The sequence below is a fragment of the Zosterops lateralis genome (genome assembly GCF_965231275.1).
Source record: "Zosterops lateralis genome assembly, chromosome: 1".
NCBI lineage: Eukaryota > Metazoa > Chordata > Aves > Passeriformes > Zosteropidae > Zosterops > Zosterops lateralis.
Window position 1 is genome coordinate 6,728,457 of NC_139762.1, and position 24,079 is coordinate 6,752,535.

The 24,079-nt window shown below is 44.4% G+C and overlaps 1 protein-coding gene across 1 annotated transcript in view; it reads right to left on the reverse strand.

Moving 5' to 3' along the window:
- The window catches only part of ACVR2B (activin A receptor type 2B), a 97,740-nt gene that overhangs the window by 13,371 nt on the left and 60,290 nt on the right, over positions 1–24,079 (reverse strand). The window contains exons 2-5 of the mRNA XM_083879262.1: positions 7,912–8,119; positions 3,857–3,966; positions 2,139–2,290; positions 495–638 (exon numbers count right to left, since the gene is read on the reverse strand). Coding sequence (XP_083735388.1) covers positions 495–638; positions 2,139–2,290; positions 3,857–3,966; positions 7,912–8,119 — 614 coding nt within the window. The remainder of the gene's footprint in view (positions 1–494; positions 639–2,138; positions 2,291–3,856; positions 3,967–7,911; positions 8,120–24,079) is intronic.

Below are 24,079 nucleotides of genomic sequence, written 5' to 3' on the forward strand. Positions count from 1 at the left end.
TTCAAAGGTTTCCTAGAGCAGAAGACAGGAGCTGACAGAAATGCTGCAGTGCAATTTGCTTTCACAGCACTGGGGCTCTGCCTTTGGAGGCTGTAAACTGCTCACGAGGTTTGGATCCAGATTTACAACCCACCCAGGCAGGACACACAAAGCCAGGGCGCTGGCCCTTTGTGTGCACTCTGGGCACCTCAGATGCACCCTGCCTTGCTGGATTTAAACAACACAGGCATTTGCAGGGAGGTTAACAGACCCTGTAGATTTCAAAATGTGCTTGTTTTTGCCCTTTTTGCAACATGTACTACTACAGGAAGTATTTGGTAATGAGATAATGCAGGGAGAAGTGTAGGAAGGAAGGGTCCTTGAACTTTTTCCCCCAGCCCAAATGCATCTTTGTAATGGTCTCAAAACCCACAATCTCCATAGGCACTTAGAGTATCTCAGCACTGGTGAGGAAGCCCCTGGCAAGTAAGAACTTAATGCAGTGTCCCTCTCACCTGGATAGGGAAGATTTTCACTGCTACGTAGTCATTCATCAGCTGAGCCTTCCACACGCAGCCAAAGCGTCCCCTCGCCTTGATCTCCAAGAGCTGCAGAGGCTTGAGGCCAACCAGAGGAGAAGGGGGTGGTGGGCCAGGATCCTGCACAAGAGAAAGAAACACTGTCACCAGCTGAAGCTGGACTGTAAAATTAAGGGGGAGGAGAGGAACTGAGAGATTGCATGTGGGGAAAAAAGCATGAAGAAGTGACATTTATTTAATACAAATTATTTAGGTGCACTGTTAGCAGCAAAAACATACTGAAATTCCCTGTCTTGCTTCCTCTGTAGGGTATTGGTATAGAACACATATAACAATCAACACCTCCAAGTGTCACTTTGTGGCACTACTGCCTGCCATGCTCCGGGCAAAACCTGAATTCTCCTGTGTTTTCAAAGAAAAAGCTATTTTGGGCTGTAAAGCACCAATGTCCTCAAGGCTACCTTCTGCCAAAAGTGGGAACCTTTTGATCTTTGTGGCCAGACAGCCAACTACATCTAAAACCTCCCACTGCTCTTCACTACATTACCATGTTCCATGTCACCCCAGCTAAGGGCAGTGAACAGGTCTGTCAGCATCATACTGATCACATCTGTTTAAACTCTGCATTTGTCCAGGAGAACAATGTGACCCTCTAGGATATGTGGGGTTGAAGCTCTGTCCTACCTGCTTTCAGATGGGAAAAGTTCACAGTATCATAGAATGGTTTAGGTTGGAAGGGAACCTTAAAGATTATCCAGTTCAAATCTCCCTGCCATGGGCACCTTCCGCTAGACCAGGTTGCTCAGAGCCCCATCCAGCCTGGACTTGAACACCTCCAGGGATGGGGCATTCACAGCTTCCCTGGGCAGCCTGTGCCAAGGCCTCACCATCCTGACAGGGAAGAATTTTTTCCTACTATCTAATCTAAACCTGTTCTCTTTCACATTTAACACATTCCCACTTGTCCTGTCACCACATACTCTTGTAAATAGTCTCTCTCCATCTTTCTTGTGGGCTCCCTTCAGGTACTGGAAGGCTGCAAGTAGATCACCCCAAAGCCTCATGCACTCATTCTCTGACAGCTCATAAAACCTGAGCTTCATCAGGAACAGCATCTTCCCTCCTCCCACAAAGCTGGCAGGAACTTTATCAACTCTCAGATCTCTGATGCCCTACAAAGTTGGCTGAAATCAGACAAAGGGTTTGAGAGTTTGGGAGGAAAGACATCCACCAAGCAGGGCTGTCTAATTCCCTTCCTCAGGTACCTCAGACACAGTGGTAACCCCACCTAAACCCCATCAGTCTGACACTTCCATGGAGACCAACTGTGCCATTAGCTTCAAAAAGCAGAGAAGAGTTAGGCTACCTGAAGAGAGTGAAGCAAAAGTGGAATGGTCTGCCTGGGGAGGTGGTGGATTCACCATCTCTGGATGTATTTAAGTAAAGACTAGATGTGGCACTTGGTGCCATGGTTTAATTCAGGTTAAAGTTAGGTCAGACTTGATGATCCTGGCAGTCTCTTCCAACCTAATGATTCTAATTCTGATTCTGGATGTGAACACACACTGAGCAGCCCCTGTGCCTTTTTCAAGGCCCAAACAAAGGGAGAAGCTCCCTCACCTCAATGATGTCCACATGGCCGTAGGGAGGCTTCCTGTGCCGGTACATCCAGAAGGCCAGCAGGATGGCCATGGACAGCACGGCGATGGGCAGCAGGGAGTACACCAGGATGTTGAGCAGGGATGGCGTTGGTGGTGGCGGCTCGTAGATGACTGTGGGAAAAGAGCAGGGTAAGAGAGGGAAAAGGACCTTCAGGAATGCAGCAGCACTGTCAGCTGCACATCCAGGGGCAGCCAAACCCTGGCTGTGCCTCCACTCCAAAGCTGACAGTGCTGGCTGGCATGTCCCATCACACCCAATAGCATTCGTAAGGCTCCATGGTTTTCTCTTCTCCATAGACATAATGGAGTTACAATGGCCCAAACCACATTTTGCAAGCTGAGCCTCCATCTGACCTTTATTTAAGATAGGTATTTCTTGTTGGGATATATAAAAGCAGAACATTTCCTCCTCTTAACCCTTCCAAATGCATTAAGTGAGCACGAAATCCCTTGCAGCATTGCTTTACCTTTCACAGTGATTGACAAGTTGTCAGTTTTTAGTAAAATGCTGCCGGAGCCATAGTGCAATCAAATGCACTATTCCCACAGTAGTTCTTGTTCCAAATTACATCAGTGCAGTTGAGACACAAACAATGGGAATACTAAATGGAGCCATGTTGCTATGTTGGAGACAGGGAAGGAAAAAATAGCAAGACTTGCCAAATTAAACAAAAAACTGTGAGAGAAAGAATATTTGCTACTAGGTTGCCACGGGTACGTTAATAACAGGAGATAGTATAACCCATGTAAACAATTAAAAACCTATCAGGACAGCCCAGGAAAATCTGATAAAGGTCTATTGGGACATCTCAGTAAATGCAGGTGGTACAAACCAACCTAAAGAAAAGATTCACCTGTTTTAATAGTTTTTCTTGAATGATACTTTAAAAAATATACACCTAAAAGAATCACTGTTTTTCTAGTACCCTCTGAAGAAGGTTCTGCTAATACTTTTCTTCCTTGATGCATATCCACAGACTCTGAAAGCTGACACACACACTCTCTCCCTTTCAATCCCCAGTTCAACAAAACAGAATCAAGTGCTAAAATCCCAGATGCTCAAGGTATCTGGAGACTCATGACCTATGAATTTAATGAGGAAGGCATCAAACACTTTTTAAGAGTTTGAGGCTCAATCCATGCTATATAAATCACTTTCCCCTCTTCCCCTTGTGTGGGATTTTGTTTTGTAGTATCCCACAGTGAAGTGTCCACCATAAAGAAAAGCTAACCCTTACTGATGGTATCCAAAATGCTGGTACAGCTTTAGCCATAGAGTGAAACCACCTTTAAAAACTTTTCCTAAAGAACTGTAGCAAAATGATTTCTGACTTCGTAACCAAAACATCCAACAGCTCAATGTTGACATGAAGCTGAATCAGAGGAGGTTTAGGAGAAATATTAGGAAAAGGTTCTTCACCCAGAGGGTGGTTGGGCCCTGGAACAGGCTCCCTACAGAAGTGGTGACAGCACCAAACTCAGAGCTCAAGGAGCATCTGGACAACACTCCCAGGCACATGGTGTTAATCTTGAGGGTTTCCTATGCAGGGCCAGGAGCTGGACTTGATGAACCTTGTGAGTCCCTCCCAACTCAGGACATTCTATGTTTCTATTAAAGTCCTTGGAAACTGAGTCTAAAGGAGGAGACCCCAACTCCCTGTCCTCCCAGTCACTCACCTTCTGGGCCGGTGACTTCAGGCAAATGGGTAAATTTCTCATTGCAATAGTTGCCCTCGCAGCAGCAGAAAAACACCTGAGGGTTTTCTTCTGTGGCTACACACTCCTGCCTGTGCCAGACACAGAACGAAGGGGAGAGAAAAACATTGTCAGTCAATTCCTGTCTCTTGTCTTCGGAAGCCAACCTTCCCCAAATTGTCTTCTCCACACACTTTCCCCTGCAGCTGCACTGCACAGATCAGCAGTCTCCACTTACAGAAAACAACTTGGCACTCAAATACCCCAGTGGATAGCAAAGACCCTTGAAAAGACTGCAAAGGAAACAAATGCTTCCATATGAACTGAGGGCATTAGATGGTGAGTAATAAATAACAGCCGTCGCTGCTCACAGAATGAGAAGGAGAAAAACGACAGAGAGACGCCTCAGTCCCTGAACAGTGACTTTCCCACAGCCCATATGAACTCTGCCAGGGCAGAGAAGTATTTGATCATGCAATTAAAGATTGTGCCATAAAGCACACATGACAAGGGCTGAGCTAAGGCTGCTCCCACAGCCTTGAGCATCACCAGCTCTGCACACTCGGAGGGCACCAGACAGCTGCAGCAGCAGCCCTGCTGCAGGTCTGAGGGCATGCAGTGATAACTCAAGGTAATGGCTTTAAACTGAAAGTGCACAGGTTTAGGTTGGATATTAGGTACAAATTCTTTACTGTGAGGGTAGTGAGGCACTGGAACAGGTTGTCCAGAGAAGCTGTGGATCCCTCATCCCTGGAAGTGTTACAAGGTTAGGTTAGGTGGGACTTGGATCCTCCTTGGTCCTGTGGAATGTATCCCTTCCTATGGCAGGGGGTTGGGACTAGATGATCTTTAAAAGTCCCCTCCAACCCTAACCATTCGAGGGTCCTATGATTCTCATTTTGTTTCTGGCGTTTTTAAGTTTAATTTTCAAGTGCTCTCTCTCCCATAAAAACAACTTGGCGCTCACAAAAACCTTTCTGCACAAAAACCTTTAAGAAAATCAGGTTGCAGCTCTCATTTTCAGCCTTTGCCTCTTATCCAGGTACTGCTAGAGCCTTCCCAGCACTGAGATTTCCTTCCACATTGTGCAAGGCCTTAGGGGACTTCCATGGATCAAACCAACTCCACTTCCACACATCCTCCCTCTCCACACAGATCAATGCCAAAAGAGATGTGCAGTGATTTTTGCAGTACTCTAGCTGTCATTTCTTTCTGTTTCTTAAATGCTGCTTCCCTTCCCTGCCACCTTTTGCTGTGCTATGCTCTGCTTTTAGTTATTAGGCTTGCAGAGCTGCTCTCCACAGAGAACTGTATCAAACTATTTCCTGAAGCCCAGTTAAATTATATGCATAACTTCCTTCCCTTGACCACTTGGAGGAAGTAGCAAAACAATCATATGCGTTTGACATTATTACTCATTTCTGAACCCATGCCAAGCCTCCCTTTCTGTGTTATCACTGACATACTGCCACAAGAAGAATGGAAAGGGCTCTCTTCAATACTAGCACTGGGTAGTTTTCAGTATTTTGTTCCCTTTAGGGGGAAAAAAACTGGCTATAGCCAAACTGTCTCCTCCAAGGTCTCAGCTGGGAAGCACTTGGTTTGTTTTTCAGGCTCATATTTTTTTCAACTTCAAAGCAAAAACCCAGCCATTTGACTTATTCAAATGAACAAAGATGTTTCAACAAGTTAAACAATGTTTCCAGATGCTTTTTCCTGAAATCAGATAACAAGCCCTTTGGATTTAACAGCATCAGTGTTGGAGCCTTCAATAGAAAACACATCCTTTGCTAAATCTGCTGGTTGAAAAAATCAAGCTAATGAGTGAAAACAGCCTGCTCCACATCTGCAATTCATTATCCCTGTCTCTGAGTGAAGCCATCCAGGTATGTATGACATGTTACTCTTAGCAAACATTACAACTGAGGCAATGGGAGAGAATGACACATTTTTCTGTGGCAGTGAGGGCACGTTTCGGAGTGGTTCACGTGCTCTGCAGGGGAATGTGAACATGACCTCTCCGGTAGGGCTGTGTAAATAAATGAGAGCACATAAGTCGATTTTTAAACACTACCTTTTTCCTATAACCTTAAATGTACATCTGCCACATTCTTGTTTCCTCAAGATAAAGACCAGAGTAAGGAGCCATCATGCTGAACATCCCAACTACAAAATTTTTGCGACAGAGGAGGCAGTGCCCGGCACATCCTGGCACTCACTGCCTGTGCTACAAAAGCAACTGCAGCAGCCAGAACAGGACCATGCCCTGCATCCAGGGACACAGAGCACAGGTGCATCTGCCAAGGCTGCTCCCAGAAACTCGGCATCTGAAGGTGCCAGAGACACAAAGGGCATCAGCGCAGCACCGCTGATGGAAAAATCATCTTCTTAGCCATTTTTGCCACCTTGAGATGCAACACTGCCTGCATGGAAGTCTGCCAAGAGCCCTCAAGGGAAGAGAAAAAATGAAAAAGACTGCATTTAAAGAGGCTTTATTCCTTTATTTAATTAAAGCTAACCTTTATTTTAAATGTTGCTTTTGATACTTGTACTGTTTTTTAATTCTCAGAGGGTCTTTTAGCTTTGCCCTGGAACTTGTGGCTTTGAAAGGTCAGGCAGTGGGATACTGGCTGCTCAGTTCTAGGGCTGAGAAAGGCTGGTGAGGAGCCCTGGAAACTTTTTACCATTGTAACATTATGACAAAGTTTAAGAACCACTACATCCCTGCAGAGACACTCAGTGACAATACAAGTGTCACTGGATATGAGAGCAGGCACTGAAAGGAGAAATCTGTTTACAGTAAACACTTCTGCTTGGAAGTAGGAAACTACAGTGACCTTCTGTTCTCAGAAGAATCGGCATTAAGATGACTAATGGGCCAGGGAGGATTGATTTATTGGGAAAGAATAAAAATTTAACTATATATAGAGCCTGGCTACTCAATTGGCAAGGGAATAGGTGTGGTAGGAAAGTAACTCTGGAGCTAATAATAGAACAAAGATGAGGAACAACTTACAGTGGAGATAAGCCAAGACACCAGGCACAAAAACAGGGGAAGTGTACAGCACCAAAGGGAGAAAACACTGCAGCCATGGGACAAATCTAGTTCCAGCTTAACCCCACAGCTTAGCACATCATCTTCCTAGAAGCTACAAAGATGCACAACTGAGAATTGCACAAAGGTGAGATCAACCTACATCAGTGTTATATCAAGGGAAATCCTTGAATTTTATGTTGCTAATCCTTATTGAAAGGGCTGGGCTTGGCTTGGTTGGTTGGTCATTGGTTTGGGGTTTTTTTTAACAAAAACCCTGAGCTTAGAGTTACTGAACATTGCCCTTTTCAACTGTGAAACTTCATAGGGCTGTTTTCTTTAGCTGTAATTCTTTTCCCCTTTGTCAAACTGCATCAAGGGAAGTGAGAAAAGACTAGTTAATTTTCCCAGCTATTTAATGAGGCTGGAGCCTTTGCACTACAAAACCTCACCCCTTTTCAGCTCACTACAGGCAATGACACACAAACTCACATTGCTTTTGCTGCCCCACTCTTTCTCCTGGCCCTTCTCTTCACTCAGCCAAAGAACAGTGGAACTTTTTTGCAACATCACAAATGCTAGAATATCTCAACCCCTAACCACCCCCAGATATCTGTGCTTTTCTAGACAGCGCCAAATGATTCCAAGTTTTCACTTCTATCACCAAATGCTCCTGGAAGAACATATTGTTCTTTGTTTGATGGTACAGGACAGGTTTTTCAATGAATGCCAGAATTATCAAAGCTTTGCTAAGGAAAAAAAACCAAACAAAACAAAACACAACACGAAACCCCTAAAAGTGATTTTTTGCAGCTTCTATTTAGAAAGTCAAAGCAGGTAAGTGACAATCCTGAGAGCTGCATTAGCAACAGAAGTAATTACAGGGGATGCTTTTGCCAATTAAATTGGACTTGCCTTCTTTTCCTCTATGCAAAAAATCACAAGCTTTTACACTTAGAGGATTGATTAAACCTGTATTTAGATAAACCAGTTAGGCTATTACCTGTCATAGCAGTTGAAGTCATCTAACCAGCAGCCTTTCTTCACCAGCTCGATGGAGCCCGAGTTGTTTCTCCAGGAGGCGTAGCAGTGGAGCCGCTTGTCCTTCTCCCCCTCGCAGCGCTCCACGCCGCTCTGGTTGGTCTTCTCCAGCTCCCAGTTGGCATTGTAATAGATGCACTCCCTTGTCTCAGCCTCCCCATGGCCTGGTCCTGAAAACAAAAATCAAGCCCCAAGAACATTTAGGTAAAACCAGAAATAGATAGTGGGATTGTATGGCTCTGTTTTAGGTGATTGAATGCATTTGATTCCTTGGGAGCTTTAGCACAGTGTGGAGATTGTTCTTCTCCTCTGGGGTGAGGTGGGGGATGGAGAGGTCAGGTTTGCCCTAAGCTCACACAGGAGCTCATGGTGAAGTCAAGTGCCCAGCTGAGACCCTCCCAGATCTCCTCTGGACAATGCTTCAACCTTAGGACCCTCAAAAGGGGGATGCACAAGGCAATGCATACAAGTAATGTCTAATCACAGAAACCCTGTTTAGCAAAGACAACCTCCCAGAGTGCTACCTGATGCTTGCTGAGATGTCATGCAGTAGGGTAACTCTCCCTCTCCACCACTACTTTGGGAAACACCACCTAAAATTACACAGTTTCTTCATGGATGTAAGTGAGAACAGATAATATTCATCCTGCAGAGGAGGGCCAGAGAAGAGGCCATTAGACCCTGGTTCAGGCTTATTTGGGTAAGACTCCATATGATAAATGCCATGTTTTTAGCTGCATTTGACTCAGCTCACAATGCCTTTCCACCCAAGCAAGACCTTCAGCAACATAAAATTTGTTTCCCCAAACAATGCTGGCCACCCCAAATGCATGCTTGACCACCACAAACAAAGGAGTCTTCACAACCTGTTGGTCTTCCCTTCTTTAGAGCCTTGTACTAAAGGATTGTGGAGCTCCTACTGCCCCCAGGGAAACAATTCCCCCAAAACCACCATGTGGCAGAACTGAAATACAATTGCAGACACATCCAGTAAAACCAGAGTCAAATAAGGGAACACTGATATTTGCAGGTTGACCTGTTCTGTCCTAAACCTTAGAAATTCTCTCTTCATCTGGAAATACTCTGCTTTGTGGCATTTTGAGGATTAGTTTGAAACAAAACGAAGAATGAAACACACACACATCTTGTAAGTAGACAAACACAAAAGGTACTGTGAGCCCTGTACCAAGATGATTCTGTAAATCCTGAAATGCCCTGCAGCCATCTCTCTTTGGGATTACCCAAGCTAAGGTAAGGTCAGGGCTGGCCATTATTTTGATGGATTGCAATCATGGAAAATGTAGGTATCTCAATAAAATGTGTTGACAACTGGGTAGAAAACACAAATAGGTCCTGCAGGATGGTGAAACGAAAGTGCTGTTCTCCCAGAATAGCCAGACCTCTGTGAAGGCTAGAACTAATTTTCTAGATAGTAAACCACAGTTCTGAATAAGCTAGGGGTGATGGGTCCAACCTGCTCTCAATCCCAACATCTGGACTCAGCAATGGGTAATTTTCATGGCACAGAGCAAACTCATCACACTAGGAAGATCTCTTTGCAAGCTGCTGAGGTGTTCAATCCTTCAATAACACTTTTTAGGAAGACTGCTTGATCTGCATCATGGGAGAGACTGCAAGGGAGTAGGGGTATGAGAATGTCATATAGCTGACTTCTGAAACTGGAAATTATATTCAAAGCACACACGAACAAGAGCTCAATTTCAATAGCACCTGCAGGTTTTATCAGCGCTTGCAAAGCTCCATCAGAGTTTTCCTCTGAACAAGTTGCTTACAATAATGAAAACAACCTACCAATATCCCTCAACACAGAACAATGTCAATATTGACACTCCTTGTTAAAGCCTTGATATTTGTTCTCTTGATACTTACACTGTGCTTTTTTAGGGCAGATTAAGCATTTTTGCTAAATACTGGTTAAATCAGCAGGAAAGCAAAAGAGTTTTCTCTTGTGTGTGGGGGTGGAGGCCAATATCTTTTCACTTATTTAAAGAATAAATATCTTAACTGCACAGAATCATAGAATGGTTTGGGCTGGAAAGGATTTTTAAAGGCCATCTAGTCCAAGAGCCCTGCAATGAACAGGGACATCTTCAGCTAGATCAGGTTGCTCAAAGCCCTATCCAACCTGACCTTGAATACTTCTAAAGCCACCACCTCTGTGGACAGCCCAGGCCAGAGTTTCACCACCCTCATTGTAATAAGTCACATGGCTTCCAGCTGGTACCTGACACCTAATCCTCACTTATCATCTTCTGCTCCACTCCTGGAAATACATTTTGTAATATCATTTTTATCATCCCAAACTGAATATCACATTTGATCAAGACAGAAATTTCCTCTCCCTCCCCTACTCCATCTCCTGAAAGCTGGAAAGTTTAATGGACCTTTTCACTGGAAAACAGCCCCAAAATCTAATCCTAGCTCAGCCACCATCATCTGCAACCTCAAGCAATATTGTGTGGCCTCTGTTTTCTCCACCATAAGCGACAGCCAATGCAATGCACAGAGCTGAGGTGAGATTTGGTATTTCCACTCTGCTTTGGAAAGGGAATGTTGAAAAGATGTGAAGCAAGAGCTGTATCAGCTCTGGGACCAGCAAACCAAGGCTGCTAAATCCTGTGTTGAGCCCAGGCTCCCTTCCCCCAAGACAGTTGTCTTTTCTGGAACAAGTTTCTGCTGAACACTAAGAGCTGCTTGCAAACACTCAAATCCAACTCTGCAAACAGCAACCGCGCCAGGAAAAAGGCCTTTCCCAGTTTTCCCCCTGCTGTCAAAGTTTAGATGATTTGAATAAAAGCAGGCATAAAGTTTTAGATGACTAAATAGATGTATGCTTTCTTTATAACAGCTCCTAAGGATGCTTGCATTAAGAAGACACTTTAAAAACCTGCGTGTTTGTTACCTGCTTTCAGATCTCTTTAAAAGCCATTTGGTAGGATCCTCGCCCCGCTGGGTGCTCACGACTGCAAGAAACCCTTCTGTTTGTACCCAAGATGGTCTCAGCAGGAAGGGGCACGGCTCCAAGTCTGGGTATTAATTTACCTGCTGCTTTAGCTCATCAAGAAACACTCACACCTTGCTCTGTAATGGATCATGCAGAGACCAAAGTTTGCAGCTAACTGCCTGTTCTGCACTCACTGCGGTAAAACCCTCACTGAACAGAGGGAGGGGGAGTCAAAACAGGGGCTCGTCCCTTTGAGGGAGAAAAGTGGTGACTAAGACAAGGAAATCTGAGTTCTGCTCATCCATCCCCAGGGAGATGTGTAGCTTTTTCTGTCTCCTCTTTCCCCCTGGGCAATGGATAACCCAAAGCCACTCTAGGTCCGTAAGAAACATTGAGCTGGACATGGAGTAATGGTTTAAAACTAAAAAAAAGATTTAGATTTGATACAAGGAAGAAGTATTTTTCTCAATGAGGGTGATAAAACACTGAAACAGGTTGCCCAGGGCAGTGGTAGATGCCTCATCTCTGGAAACATTCACAGTCAGGTTGGACAGAGATCTGAGGAACTTGATGTAGTTGAAGATGTCTCTGCTCACTGCAGGGGAGTTGGACTAGATGCCCTTTAAATGTCTCTGCCAGCCCAAACTATTCTGTGACTCTGCCAAGTGACAAAGGCATGGATAACCAGGTCCTGCTTCTCATTTCAAGTTACAAGAAGAATCAGAGGGTGTTGCCCCAGGATATGTGCAGGAAGCACTTGTCTCCCTCCACTGGACACAGCTGATGAATCAGCACAAGGATGTGACTGGGCTCCCCTGTGCAGTACAACCTGGCTCAAGAGAAGTGTTGTACCACACTTGAGCATCTGCAGAAATTACATCATTAATTTTGGCCAAAAGGGTCTTTCCTGAAGCAAAAGTCCTTCAGTGCAGTCACAAACCACATCTTGAGATAGAAAAAAGGGATTGTGTCCCCACAGTCCCACTCTCCCCTCCTCACTCTTGTCATCTCCCTCATAGCAGCCTTGGTACATAGGAAAGTTCCTGAGCTCCTTCATTTGGTGGCACTGCCTGGTAACATCCTGCTCTTGTGGGATGGAAAATAAACACCCCAGAGAACTGCCTAGCTTTTTGCAGAAAATCAATGGGACTTGGGTGCAATGAGAAATAAAACCTTTGCTAAGCAAGTGTTTGAAGAACGTTGTTGGAACTTGGTCTCATTCATTGGGCCCCCATTTCTCTCCTGCCTAAGCCTATTCCACCAGCCACAACGCAAAATTTGGGAAAAAAGGTTAAAAGCAGGAGCATGGATGTGGGCAGGAGCATGGACATGGGGCAGAAGCATGGGCATGGGGCAGGATCACAGCATCCCCAGCACTGCATCCCACTCTCAGCCCCAGCTCTCTCCATGGAAAAGAGCCTTGTGTCAGCAGCCAGGCAAAAACAATCAACTTTTTAATACCATGATCCACAAATAGTTAAGCAATAAAGCCTGAAGTCCTGTTTGAAATCAAAGTCTTAGGAAGAATCAGGCTTTGCAGGAGCAGATGGGTTTCTGGCATCCCACTGCATCCACCCAGTGCTTCGGGGATGACGCAGTGTGGCTTGTCCTCGAACAAAAGCCACACAGAATACCTTTACACAAAATACCAAGCCCAAATAACTCCCATACATCATGAGGCAGAGGGAGGCTACCCACCATCACCCATTTTTGGGGTGGAAATCAACTTTCTGACCTCAGTCCTGAGGAACTGTCATTATGCTGATTCCCCTGGGTCAATTTGCTGCTCCAAATGACTGAAGTATCACTAGGTTTTTGCCAAGCAAGACCCCCAGCACCCATCTGAGGCACATAATGATAGGAAGAGCAGTCAAAGCACCAAGCGACATGGGAGGACCTCTCGCCTCTACTGGCGAGTTGCAAGGCACAGAGGGAGCTCATTAAAAAAAGATCCTCGTGAGCTGAAGGACTTCAGCCTGCTGAGACATGGGACCTTGCTGCTGATCTGAGACTAAACCCTGCTCTCCTAATTTGGAGTCGCTGACAGATCACTGAGGCTGTATCATTATCCTACAGCTTCTAAATTATAGTCAAGATCCACTGTAGCAACTCCAGGTCTAGGTGTTAGCAGTTGCTGGGCTCCTAACTCATAATTAGATACATAGGGAATATCTTCCCCAAGGCTGAAGGCTGCTATAAATCTCAGCTCTTTATATCTGCCTGTCCCCTTTTGAAAACCTAAAATGAAAGTATATATGAAAAGATGGGATGTGTCAAAATAGTCTGCATAAACACTGAGTGATTTACCAGACAGTCTGTTTGCCTGACTGTCAAAACCACCGGGCTTTATATATGAAACAGTGTATGCAACTGAAGTTATTTGCAAACACTTCGTTATGTCCCTATATAGCTATTTGTACATGTAATTTTATAATATAAAACGGCGGAGATTGTACACTGAATTGGGGTAATTGCCCTCTAATTTGGAGGGTAATTGCACGCAGCAATTAAGCAACTGCGGATGCATTCTTGCACGTGTGATTATGGAAGTCGGGGCCTTTGTTTGAGCTTTGGGTTTGCTTTCAAGAGCTCTCCCCCAAACTGTGGCAGGGGTGAGCAGAGCTGGGAAATCAGGGGCTGCTGGGTGCTCACCTTGCAGCTCAGCATCTGCTGGGATGAGCTCCTTTCACCCCCTTCCCAGCTGCCTCCAAACCCGCAGCTGCATTCTGGCACACCCTTCAATGGGGGACCACAATCCAAGCATTTGTGGAGCGCTCTAGGAGGGGCTGGAGGGGAGGGAAAGGCAGGGAAAGGAGGCTGCTGCCTCCCAGCTCTCCCTCTCCCAGACACCTGCCCAGAAATCACGGGCAGGACTGCAAATTAAAGCATTTCAAATAGTTGCTGCTAAAAATTCAAAATCAAGCCAGATGAAGGCTTGCAAACAACTGGGAATGTTTGGAAAATTTTGCACTGGAGAGACCACCCAGTTGCATCTCTACAAAATGAATATGAGATTTGTAAGTGTTGCTCCAGCACTTATTCCCCAAGCAGGGTGATTTCATTCCTGCTGTACTTAAATAATAGGGGCTAAATACATTTTTAGGCAAAGCATCAAACTCGTGATGACATCTGTGGTTAAGCACGTAACTGCACATGAGGATTTGGAGACTTGTTGCTTTTATCCCTGTTTCTTTCACAAAAGTCTTTAAACAACTCAGCAGAAACAAGCCCCTGTGACTCTGCAGAGCCTCTTTCTCAAGCCAAAACTTCACCCCACCTTTGGGGACCTCAATGGCCAGTGTTTCTCCAGACAGAGATGCCCCATCCAGCCAGTTGGATGCAGAGATGGCTAATTAGAAGCATCTATTATTGCAAAATGTTTTGATTCTTAAGGCAAATCAGGTGAATCTGGGCAGAGGCAGCACTGAGAAAGCAAAGGTGTAACACCTAGGGAAGATATTACTTGGAATTTTGTTTTCTGTCAGTAGACTTGGCTTATCCCACAGTAAAAGAACTCCAAGTTTTTGAGTCAATCAATGGCTGTTAATCTATTATCTCAGCATATATTGCCATGGTAACCTGCAATGATGCCATTGACAACCACTCTCAAAAGGACAGGAGGCTTTAAGTCATTTTCTTTTAAAATTAAAAAAGGAACTTTAATATTAAGAAATACATCCTCCCTGCTCACCAGGGATGACAACTCAGGGCTTCTATATTCACACCATGACTCACACTTCACAGCTTCCACGGACATCTGTGTAGCAACCCCCCCCTTACCCCCCCATATATCTCTTTTTTAACTTGGGTTTAAGTCAGTAAATGATAACAAGAAAATTATTCCAAAGAATTAGACCTTTATCAGAATTTCCCTCCCAAACAGACAGCAAAACCTGCTTTGTAAAATGTAAGGAGTGTGTTTTTAGGAGTTCTTACTACCAGCTCAGGGAAAGGATGAGGCTTAATGGTTTAATTCTTCTGAATAAATTCCCTGATATTTTAAGTCAAACAGGGTGGGTAGGAGAAGGATCTGGAGAGGGACATGGAGCATCCCAGGTCCTCACAAGGCCACAAAACCAGGCAGATCCTGCAGAGGGGAGACGGAACCCAGTGAGATGACAGCAATGCTCAGTTGAGTGAAATACTGAGTGTCCACACACACAAACATGCACACAGAGCTGATGAGATTGATCTCCTGGCGCAAAGGGGAGGATCTCTCAGGAAAAGGTTTAGTAAATCATTCCTCTGGCCAGGCAGAGTGATCCAAGGAGGTTTGGCCAGGTCGCCGGCTGGCCTGCTGTGCAGCAGGACAGAAACATTGCCAGCAGTTAATCAATTTTTGGAAGCAGAGCATTTTTGACTTGAACTCAGAGGGTCACTTCTATATTTTATTTAAAGAAGAGATCATTTTAGTTATCCATTAGAAAAATCCTATTTTGTATCATTTCAGTTAAGGACAAAGCCAAAAATGTAATTACATTTCTCCCTTCACATCACTAACTGTATCTGTCTCCCCCAAAAAGGTTTTAGTTCTTTAATAAAACCATCAGGGAGATCAATCAAAAGCATTTAATGCCGTGGTGCTCCTGCAGTTCATGTTTAAATGCACTTTGGGTCACAAACGAGGCAATTTGGACAGCAGAACTCAAACCAGATTAGTAATAACACACAAAAAAGGCCTAATTCCTAATTTCTTTTTCTTTTTTTTTTTTTTTTTTCACAGACACATACTCCTCCTCAGCTACACCCAAGAGAATGAAATCAAAATCAAGCCAGCCCTGACAAGCACGAAGTCACAGATCCAAAAAGGGCATTGCTGCAGACTGCCTGCCTGTGCAGAGGAGAGCATGAGAAACTGCAAATCACCAACCAAACTCCCAGAGCTGCTGCCTGACCATGTGTGACCAGCCCCAAGGATGCCACCTCAGGCTGCATTTCTGAAATGATGCTCCTCCATCCCCCCCAGTTCACTAGAAGACACCTCCAGGCTTCCTTTGCACTGCCACACCAAGAAAATGCCTTGCTCCACAGAGGAATTCCATAAAGAATAGGTTGTGTTTTCTCCCCCAGACCACAAGTTTCCAAACAAGCATATAGTTATTAGGATTTTTTTTTCTTTTACTTGAATTTGAGGTGTGCATTTATAAAAGCATTAAACAGGCCATTTATTTGGCTTGTAACAGCAGCGACTACTCCTTGGCATGAAAAATGGCCCCTTGTGGGCTGAGCTCTCTGCACACAAGCTACCAAGAAAGTGTCTCAGCAGCCAAACTTTGCAGCCTCTGTAACGGAAAATATTAGAGCTTAATTGCAAGATTAAGGTATTTCCAACTGCACTCCTGAAAAATCAAATAGAGGGCAAGTCTTGACCAGATCCCACAAATCACTAAGTAAAATATGCAGCAAGCTCTGAAATGACATTTAGAACACAATAATTTGTTCTCTCCCATTCTCCTTGGGAGCCAGCATGGGGTCTCCAAAGAGCATGGGAGGAGGAAGTGAAATCACGTACGTTCATAAATATTTTCCCCACACACAGAGAAGTCTTGAAAGGCTTTCAAAGCAAGCCTGGAAAATTAATTTCCTTCCAGGCAGAGGAACGAGGGTAAGGGAGCATCTCCTTGTGGAGTGCAGAGGTTTATGGAACAGCAATAATCATGTGGCAATGCCTTTCCCAGCTTTTTCACGTGCATCTGCTCCATCCCACTGTCCTCATCATCCTGTGACACTGCCACCAGCAGAAATGCTTTTCAGAGCTCCTGATTTTTAAGGTCCTCTCCAGGGAGAGAGAGTGATGTGTGTCTGATACAGCACAGCACACCTGGCAAGCCACAGAGATCTTTGGTACCAGAGAAGAGCAGCACCTCAATTCATAATCTACACAGGGTCCTCCGAGATTTATCAGCAGGGACATTTCAAATATGCTTTAAAATGTGCTGAGTCTACTAAGATTGGGCCCCAAGTGCTTTTCTATTGATTCTGCTTGACATTTCCAAATACCACAATTCCAAATTTAATTCACTGGTAATTGGAAAAACTGTAATGCATGTAAATGGACAAGAAGATGTGGGAAGTCCAAAAGGTCAAGCATCAGGAAAACGTGTCCCCAAGAACTAAATGATGCTTGTTTGTGTTCCTGTCACCCTCTTCTACTTGAATAATCAAAGCTTGGAGTTGAGCAGTTTTCTCAGCAGGATTGAGGAAGAAAGGCAATAAAAAAACACAACCACTCTAAACCATGGAACGGGTTCAAAAATCACTGCTTTAAACTCCATCACTGACCAGAATTCAAATACACCATAGAGATGAGTCATTTAATCAGCAGATTACATGAGCAAGTGGGAAACTCAGGGAAGAATTAATTTGAAAATGCTCTCAGTAGAAGCAAATGATCTCTACCTAGAAATCAGGTTTCTAAGATTACCTTTCTGCTACATCACAGCTTCTCCTTGCCAGCCAGTTGAAGGGGAGGCAGTGACAGAGAGAAAATCTTAGAGATGTCTAAGTTCAAACCTCAGGTCCAGCATGATGATGGAGGGTTGTTGGCAGGTGCCAACTGGGGTCTCTTCTTTATTGGCCTGAGAAAACCAAAGTTCTCCTTCAGAGGAACCAAGGGCTTCAGTGACAAGAAATGGTGCAGGACCATGCAGGGGATGCTTGTCCACCTCTTTGCATAGAGCCCTGAGGTGCAGCAAAGCTCGAGGTTCACTGTGTTCATGGGGAATCCCTTTTGGGCTAAGACCATTCATATGCCATACAAAATACACTATGACAAAATCCTTGCATTTCTTCCTGTTCTAGAGAAAAAAACATGCATGTTTTAGCTGCCAGTCTGACCTGCATTCCCCCAGCACGTGAGCAATCACCAGTGGTTTGACACCCTGGGGCGTTTCAGCTCAAAGGGTAAGAACATGATGGAAGTGCAGTACACAAAAAAGCATGAGCACAGTTTATAGCCAGTCTTACACTGATTGAAGGATAAGCATCCATTACCACATCCCAAACAGAGATTCCTCCATCCAGCCCACAGCAGTACATGTGAAAATACTTGATAATTCCTTGGTGCAAGGGACATCTTTTGCATCACACTCTAGACCTCCAGACCATTCAAGGTTTGCAGAAGAAATCACTGATTTTTAAAAAGCTCTTTCTCCAGTGCACACTGGTATTTCAAGAGTTAACAAGCCAGCAGAAGTTAGCCTGAAAGAGAAGGGAGGCAGGGAAAAAAAGCAAGTCTCTGGCCCTTGCAATCACAAACTAGCTTTAAGCCCTCCAAAAGGAAGTAAAGACATTCCTAAAATTCTTCAAGGATGAGAAGCAAGTTGCCAGCCAAATCAGAAGTCCATTTCTCCAGTCTTTATGGTCTTAATGGTGAATCCCACATGAGCAATTTTAAGAGCCTCTTTTACAATGGAATTTTCTCCCAAGTGGGTACAGCACATCTAGGACTTGTCTCATGTTTACAGAAATGTACCTTTCTCCTTTGGGTCTACTAAAAAAAGCTGCTGTCAAACGACCTGAGGAAGGAATGTAGCGCAACCCAATACCATCAGGCAATTTCCAGTGATTGTTTCTATCACAATAATGAAAGGCACGGAAGAAATGTCTGAATAACAGTGGTGATTCTCTAAAGACAAGTTATGAAAGAGATGCTGAAGAGATTTTATGTAAAGGGGCATGGGGAAAATAAAGTCACCTATTAGATTTCATTTTGATGACATGCATTAACCAGAATCCAGATCCCACTTGGAAATAAAAATAGTTTTGAACAGATTGTCCCAGGAAGCTGAAATCCTGCCTGTTTCACAGGTGGGAAGCAATAAAACAACTGTGTGCTCTGTGGACGGGTCTTTTCCTTCCTGGTTTTCTCACACCAGAGGAAGACTAAAACACTTTGGACCACAGTGTGCACATGGAATGAAAGAAGAACTTACCCTACATCCACATCCAATCTTTCTGGATGACCTGAGCTCAACAGCTCCAGCCCAGAAACTGGGTACCTTCCCTTCCAGTTCAACTTTTTATTTGGATGCCATTTAGTTCCCATGGTGACCAGGCTCCAATATTACATAGAAAAGCATAAAGCAATATTCTAATGTTCAGCACAGTACTCCCAATTTCCTGACCTGGGATAGGTGATGATCTCCACTGACAGCACCGTCTCTGATGCTGGTCCCACATATTTAGATGCTGATGTATATGAATAAAGAGATGGGGGTGCCCTTGTCTGGGCACTTTCAAATATACCACAAGTCTTTAGAGCAATTTATCACTGGAAATAAAATAGGATTCAAGACAAGACTCCAGGGAGATCTTACTTCAGCCCTTCAATGTGTGAAGGAGGTTTACAAGAAAGGTAGAAGAAGACTTCTTACCCAAGCATGTAGTGACAGGACAAGGAGAAAGGGTTTTTAAATTAAATATTTAAAGTATAAATTAGGAAGAAATTCTTTCCTGTGTAGGTGGTGAGGCACTGCAACAGATTGCCCAGAGAAAATGTGGATGCCCCATCCCTGAAGGTGGTCAAGGCCAATTGGGATGGGGCGTGGAACAACCTGATCAGTGGAAGGTGTCCCTGCCCATGACAGGGGGGTTGGAAGAACAAAATGTTCTTTAAAGGTCCCTTCAAACCAAAACCTTTCAAATAGTCCTCTATAACCTGTAACATGATCATTTAAGGATGCAGTCAAACCCTTTCCTTTCACCTCAAGAGCTTCATCAGCAGGATCCAATAATCACTTGTTTTGGCCCACATGCTTGGGCTGAAACATGGGAGAGGTGCCTGCAGGACCACACACAGAGGACAAGCAGCTATAGAGAGATGAGCCAACTACAACCCCGAACACATCTTTTCACTGCCTCCCCTTGCTCAGACTTACCTGGGGACACAGGCATGCAAACTACTCCCACCTCTCTAATAAAAAGGTACTTTATGTGACATTACTGTACACTCCTGCTAATCAGCAAGAACAGAAGTGGAAGACGTGACATCAGTAAATTTCATTTTTCCCTAAAGAAAATAAAACGTTCCAAGGCAACGTGAAAAGCTTCACAGTGACAGAAGCCAGTTGAGCAATAAAACCGCTAATCTCCCCACTAGGTTAGAACACATGGATCTCAGTGCTCTTCAGCCAATTTCCCTGAACTTTGGTAAGGTGTTGCAGCCATCTGAGAAGAGCAAACAAAGCTTTTGATAACTTTTTGGAGGGCGCAGGACCATCTGCTTCCACGTCAATAAGCAGGTGAGCACACCTGTCCCAGGCAAGGCAGGAGCACAGAAGGGAATCCCTCCACCTTTATATCTTTGTTTGGGAGCAAAGAAAAGACCACAGGAAAATGTCAGCCCAAGCTGCTTGTAGGTATTTTCCATGGACATCATGACACAGTGCAAGCTTTCAAATATAATATTTTAGTAGAAGATTCACATTCTTTAATACAATAAGGCCAGGAAAATATAACCTACTGTTCTAGCTATATCCTGGGAGCTCTGGTGAGCACTAAGAGATGTATTCTTCTTCGTGCTGAATGAAAACCAGAGAATAAAACTGGTGATCAACCTCCTTCATCTCTGTGATGGCCCCTGCTTTGCAAGAGTGAGGCAAATGCTGAGGAGTGAAACAAGTGATGAAGGATGAAACAAGTAGTAAACAACAAGTGATGAAGGATGAAGCAGTCACAGCCTTTCCTCACATAAAGGGCAGGTGATATGGGGAGCCGCTTCTCAGATGATTTCTCATAATGTTTTAAGAACCACCTGCACTTGCTTGTTCTGCTGTTCCTCCCCTGCCATCTTTCAGCAAAAGGTAGGGTCAGACCACTAGGCCAGGTGGGCTTTTGTTCTGTCCTAGTCCGGCCATTGTCCAGTTCCTATACTAAATGTTGTCAACCTAAAAACATAATTTAAAAATAATTCAAATGTTGCAAGACCCAAGCAACTACTGACCAACCAAATGCAGTATGTCATTGACTGCAACTTTGCTTTTGATTTCCATCCCCACCCATCCAGACTGCCTGCATTTCTTTTCCTGTTGGGATTTGAGGAACCCAATCCCTCCAAACAACTGCCCTGAGCCCAGAAGTGCCATTTGGAGCCAACAGCTGCTGAGACAAGAGCACAAAGCCCTATTCCTGCCAGAGTCTTTTCCTGATGCCCTTGCAACCATTTCCCAGTAGACAGAGATTTTGTACAGACTTTTTATCTCTTTGCTGGTATTTTCCATCTTAACAAGTTTTTAATGTTTTATGTAACAAGGATGCCTCTGCCATTTAAAGAGGGAAGCATGCAGTAGTAATTATTCATTAACAACACATCATAAGTGACCTTTACACTGAAGCAGAGGAAGCCACGTGCCTGCCTGCCTGTATTCTGGAAGGGCCAAGAGTTTCAAAGGGAGTAAATATTTCCATGCAGGACAGCCAGCCTAAGCTATCTTGAAAAGGTGTCTCATCCTTGAGAGAACAAAGACCGTTTAAAATATCTCAGATTAAGTATGCACAAGTCAATATACAGTTTCAAAAAATCAAAGTGGAAATGAGAAGTCACCATAGTGCTTGGTCCAAGCTGGCATCTCACAACCCCCTTTCGTCTCAGCATAGTGAGAAATTAACTTTTTGTCCTCCTTGCTATACGAAGTACGATTTCTAGACAGGACAACTAATGGGGACTAGCTGTCTCACCATGAAATATTGGTGTTTCTATTGGAAAGTAGTTCTACAGATTGAATCAAAATCCAAAGGCACACTTACAAGCCTTGCAGCAAGAGCAGGAGCACTTTGTTTGCAGCAGCTGTTTTAGTGGGATTTGCAGGTTAGTTTTGCTCATACAAGCCACACACTCCTAATGCAGCAAAAATAGAAATCCTGGGTTTGCAAAAGGAGGTAATGTAGCTCTTTCATTCCTGGAAGAGGACGAGTCCCATCTTTGGTTTGTGTTTCAGGCATACATGGATGAATGTAGGAAGCAGAGCATCATACAAACAAGTGAGAAGCAGAGCCAGCACACACACAGAATCCAGGCACCAGAATCATTTGCAAAGCAAAACTAATGTACATCACTTTATGCATGATTACATTTTCAAAAGCAAGAAGTGTTAGGAAATATTTTTGAAGACAGTCAGTAATGTTTTGCAAGAATCGCTGACTCAAGCCCTTGATCTGGCCATTTAGCTGATGACTGGAAAACAGCCCTGGTTATGTTTATTCTTTAGACAAAGTCCAGCTAAAAATGCATCGAGGCTTAAATAATCTGCGTAACAATGACCTCAAAACCCCAAATACAACACTGCATTGCATGCAGGTTTCCCAACAGGATAAAGCATTGTCAGGGCTCACACCCAGCTATCCGCTTTCGATGCACAGTCTCCCAACACAGCATTTTCATCTTTAGACCACTCTTGGAAGTAATGCACTATTTCATTTCCATTTGCATTTCAATATGGCCCCAAGGGCTTTACATACATCTGGTCCTCACTGTGTTAAGATTCTTCCCAAACACCATATTGCCTAAAGATGGTGAGACAAAGGATGTGCTGCATTTTGAGCAACTTCAGACGTCGGCTCTTGGCCAGAACAGTGAGTGGAGCATCCTGCATCCTACCCCGTTTCTCTTTGCAGGTCTCCATGCCAGCACTGCTTTACAAACAGCAGCAAATGTCACCATCCCAGTTATCTCAGGTGGGGAGAGCCAGAGGAGGAGGCACAGCTCCAAGCTGAAGGTTATACATCGAGTCAGGAACGAGCCACCAGGAATATTTGACTCATCCGTGTCAGAAGATCCCAAACTTTCCATGTTACCTAAACAGCAAAAGCCTGAGGGAAGACGCTATAACGGGTCTGCTGAGCACAGCTTGGGAACTACAGATCTCACACACAGGCTGGGAGCTTTTTATCCATCACCTTGCTGTAAGTGCTTCCCTCTCTTCCCCCACACAGCCCAACCCAGCAGCAGTTTTGCTCCCATCTTACATGTCATCTTCAGTGGGAGAGGACTTCATATATTTTTAAGACATTCATACTTTTGTACAGTATTATTATTTAGGATCTGAGAGTGAAATTCTGCGTTTTTTCCAGACTGAGGACTATTTTTATTCATGCTTTCAGTGTCTCCTGCCCCAATGCTGGCCCTAATTCCCTTGGCACACCCACCATCCTGGGGCTGAGCACAGGCAGAGATGATAAATGAGACCAAGTACCTCAGAGCAGCCATGAGGCTGATTAACCCTCTCTTCTCCTCAGAGAGCTCAGGATGGACACACCAATTTTACCTGTGCCACCCAGGGGCCTGGCAGTGCAGAGATGGTCCCTCCTGCCTGGAACAGGGTCAGCATCCAGCTGCTGGTAAGCAGAGAACTGCAGACAGGAGGATCCTCAGACCCATTTTAAAATCATCTTAAAATAGGGTGCTGCCTCTGAGCCGAGCTAGCAGCACAAGCCTTGCCAAGATGCTGAAGCTTTCAGGCGCTCACTCCTCACTTTGGTGTTTACTCCTACCCAACCACCCTCACGTCCCAGCCCCTTCCCAGCCTCCACCACCGACTGCTGAGCATCCTTTTGGCACAGGTGTCTCCCGCAAGGGCTCACTGACGTGGAGCATAACACACTTACCTCTCCATCTGTAAAATAAATATATAATTTTTGAAGCAAGGACACATATCAAAGAGCACAGGATGCAGCACAGTGACTCATGCAACCAGCAAAGTAGAAACTTGGCTGCATCCATGCCTGCACAGGGCATTCTGCATCTCTTCCTATAATTAGTCCTTCAAATGCTAGAGGGGAAAGGAACAAATTCAAAGAGGTTTCACTTCTCAATTATTCACATATTTCCAAATCAAATGGTTGTCTGTCAGAGAGCAACATGCCATTGCCCTAGGATATCAAAATGCAAACTGAAAAGTCTCTCCAAGAACAGGATTTGCTTTCATTACATTTATATCACCTAATTCATTTTAAGATTATATATAATTAGTCTCTCCCTCCCTTCCCCACCCCAATCCAATATACTCTCCCAAGCAATTTCAGAACATGCCACACATGCCAATGGCCCTTCTAAGGCAGCCTTTCCAACAATACATGGAATTTTAATTTCCTTTTTTGAGCATTTTTTCCCTTGAATTGCCAAATCTTTCAGGTGTGCATCAGTACCAACCTGCTTCCACAATATTTT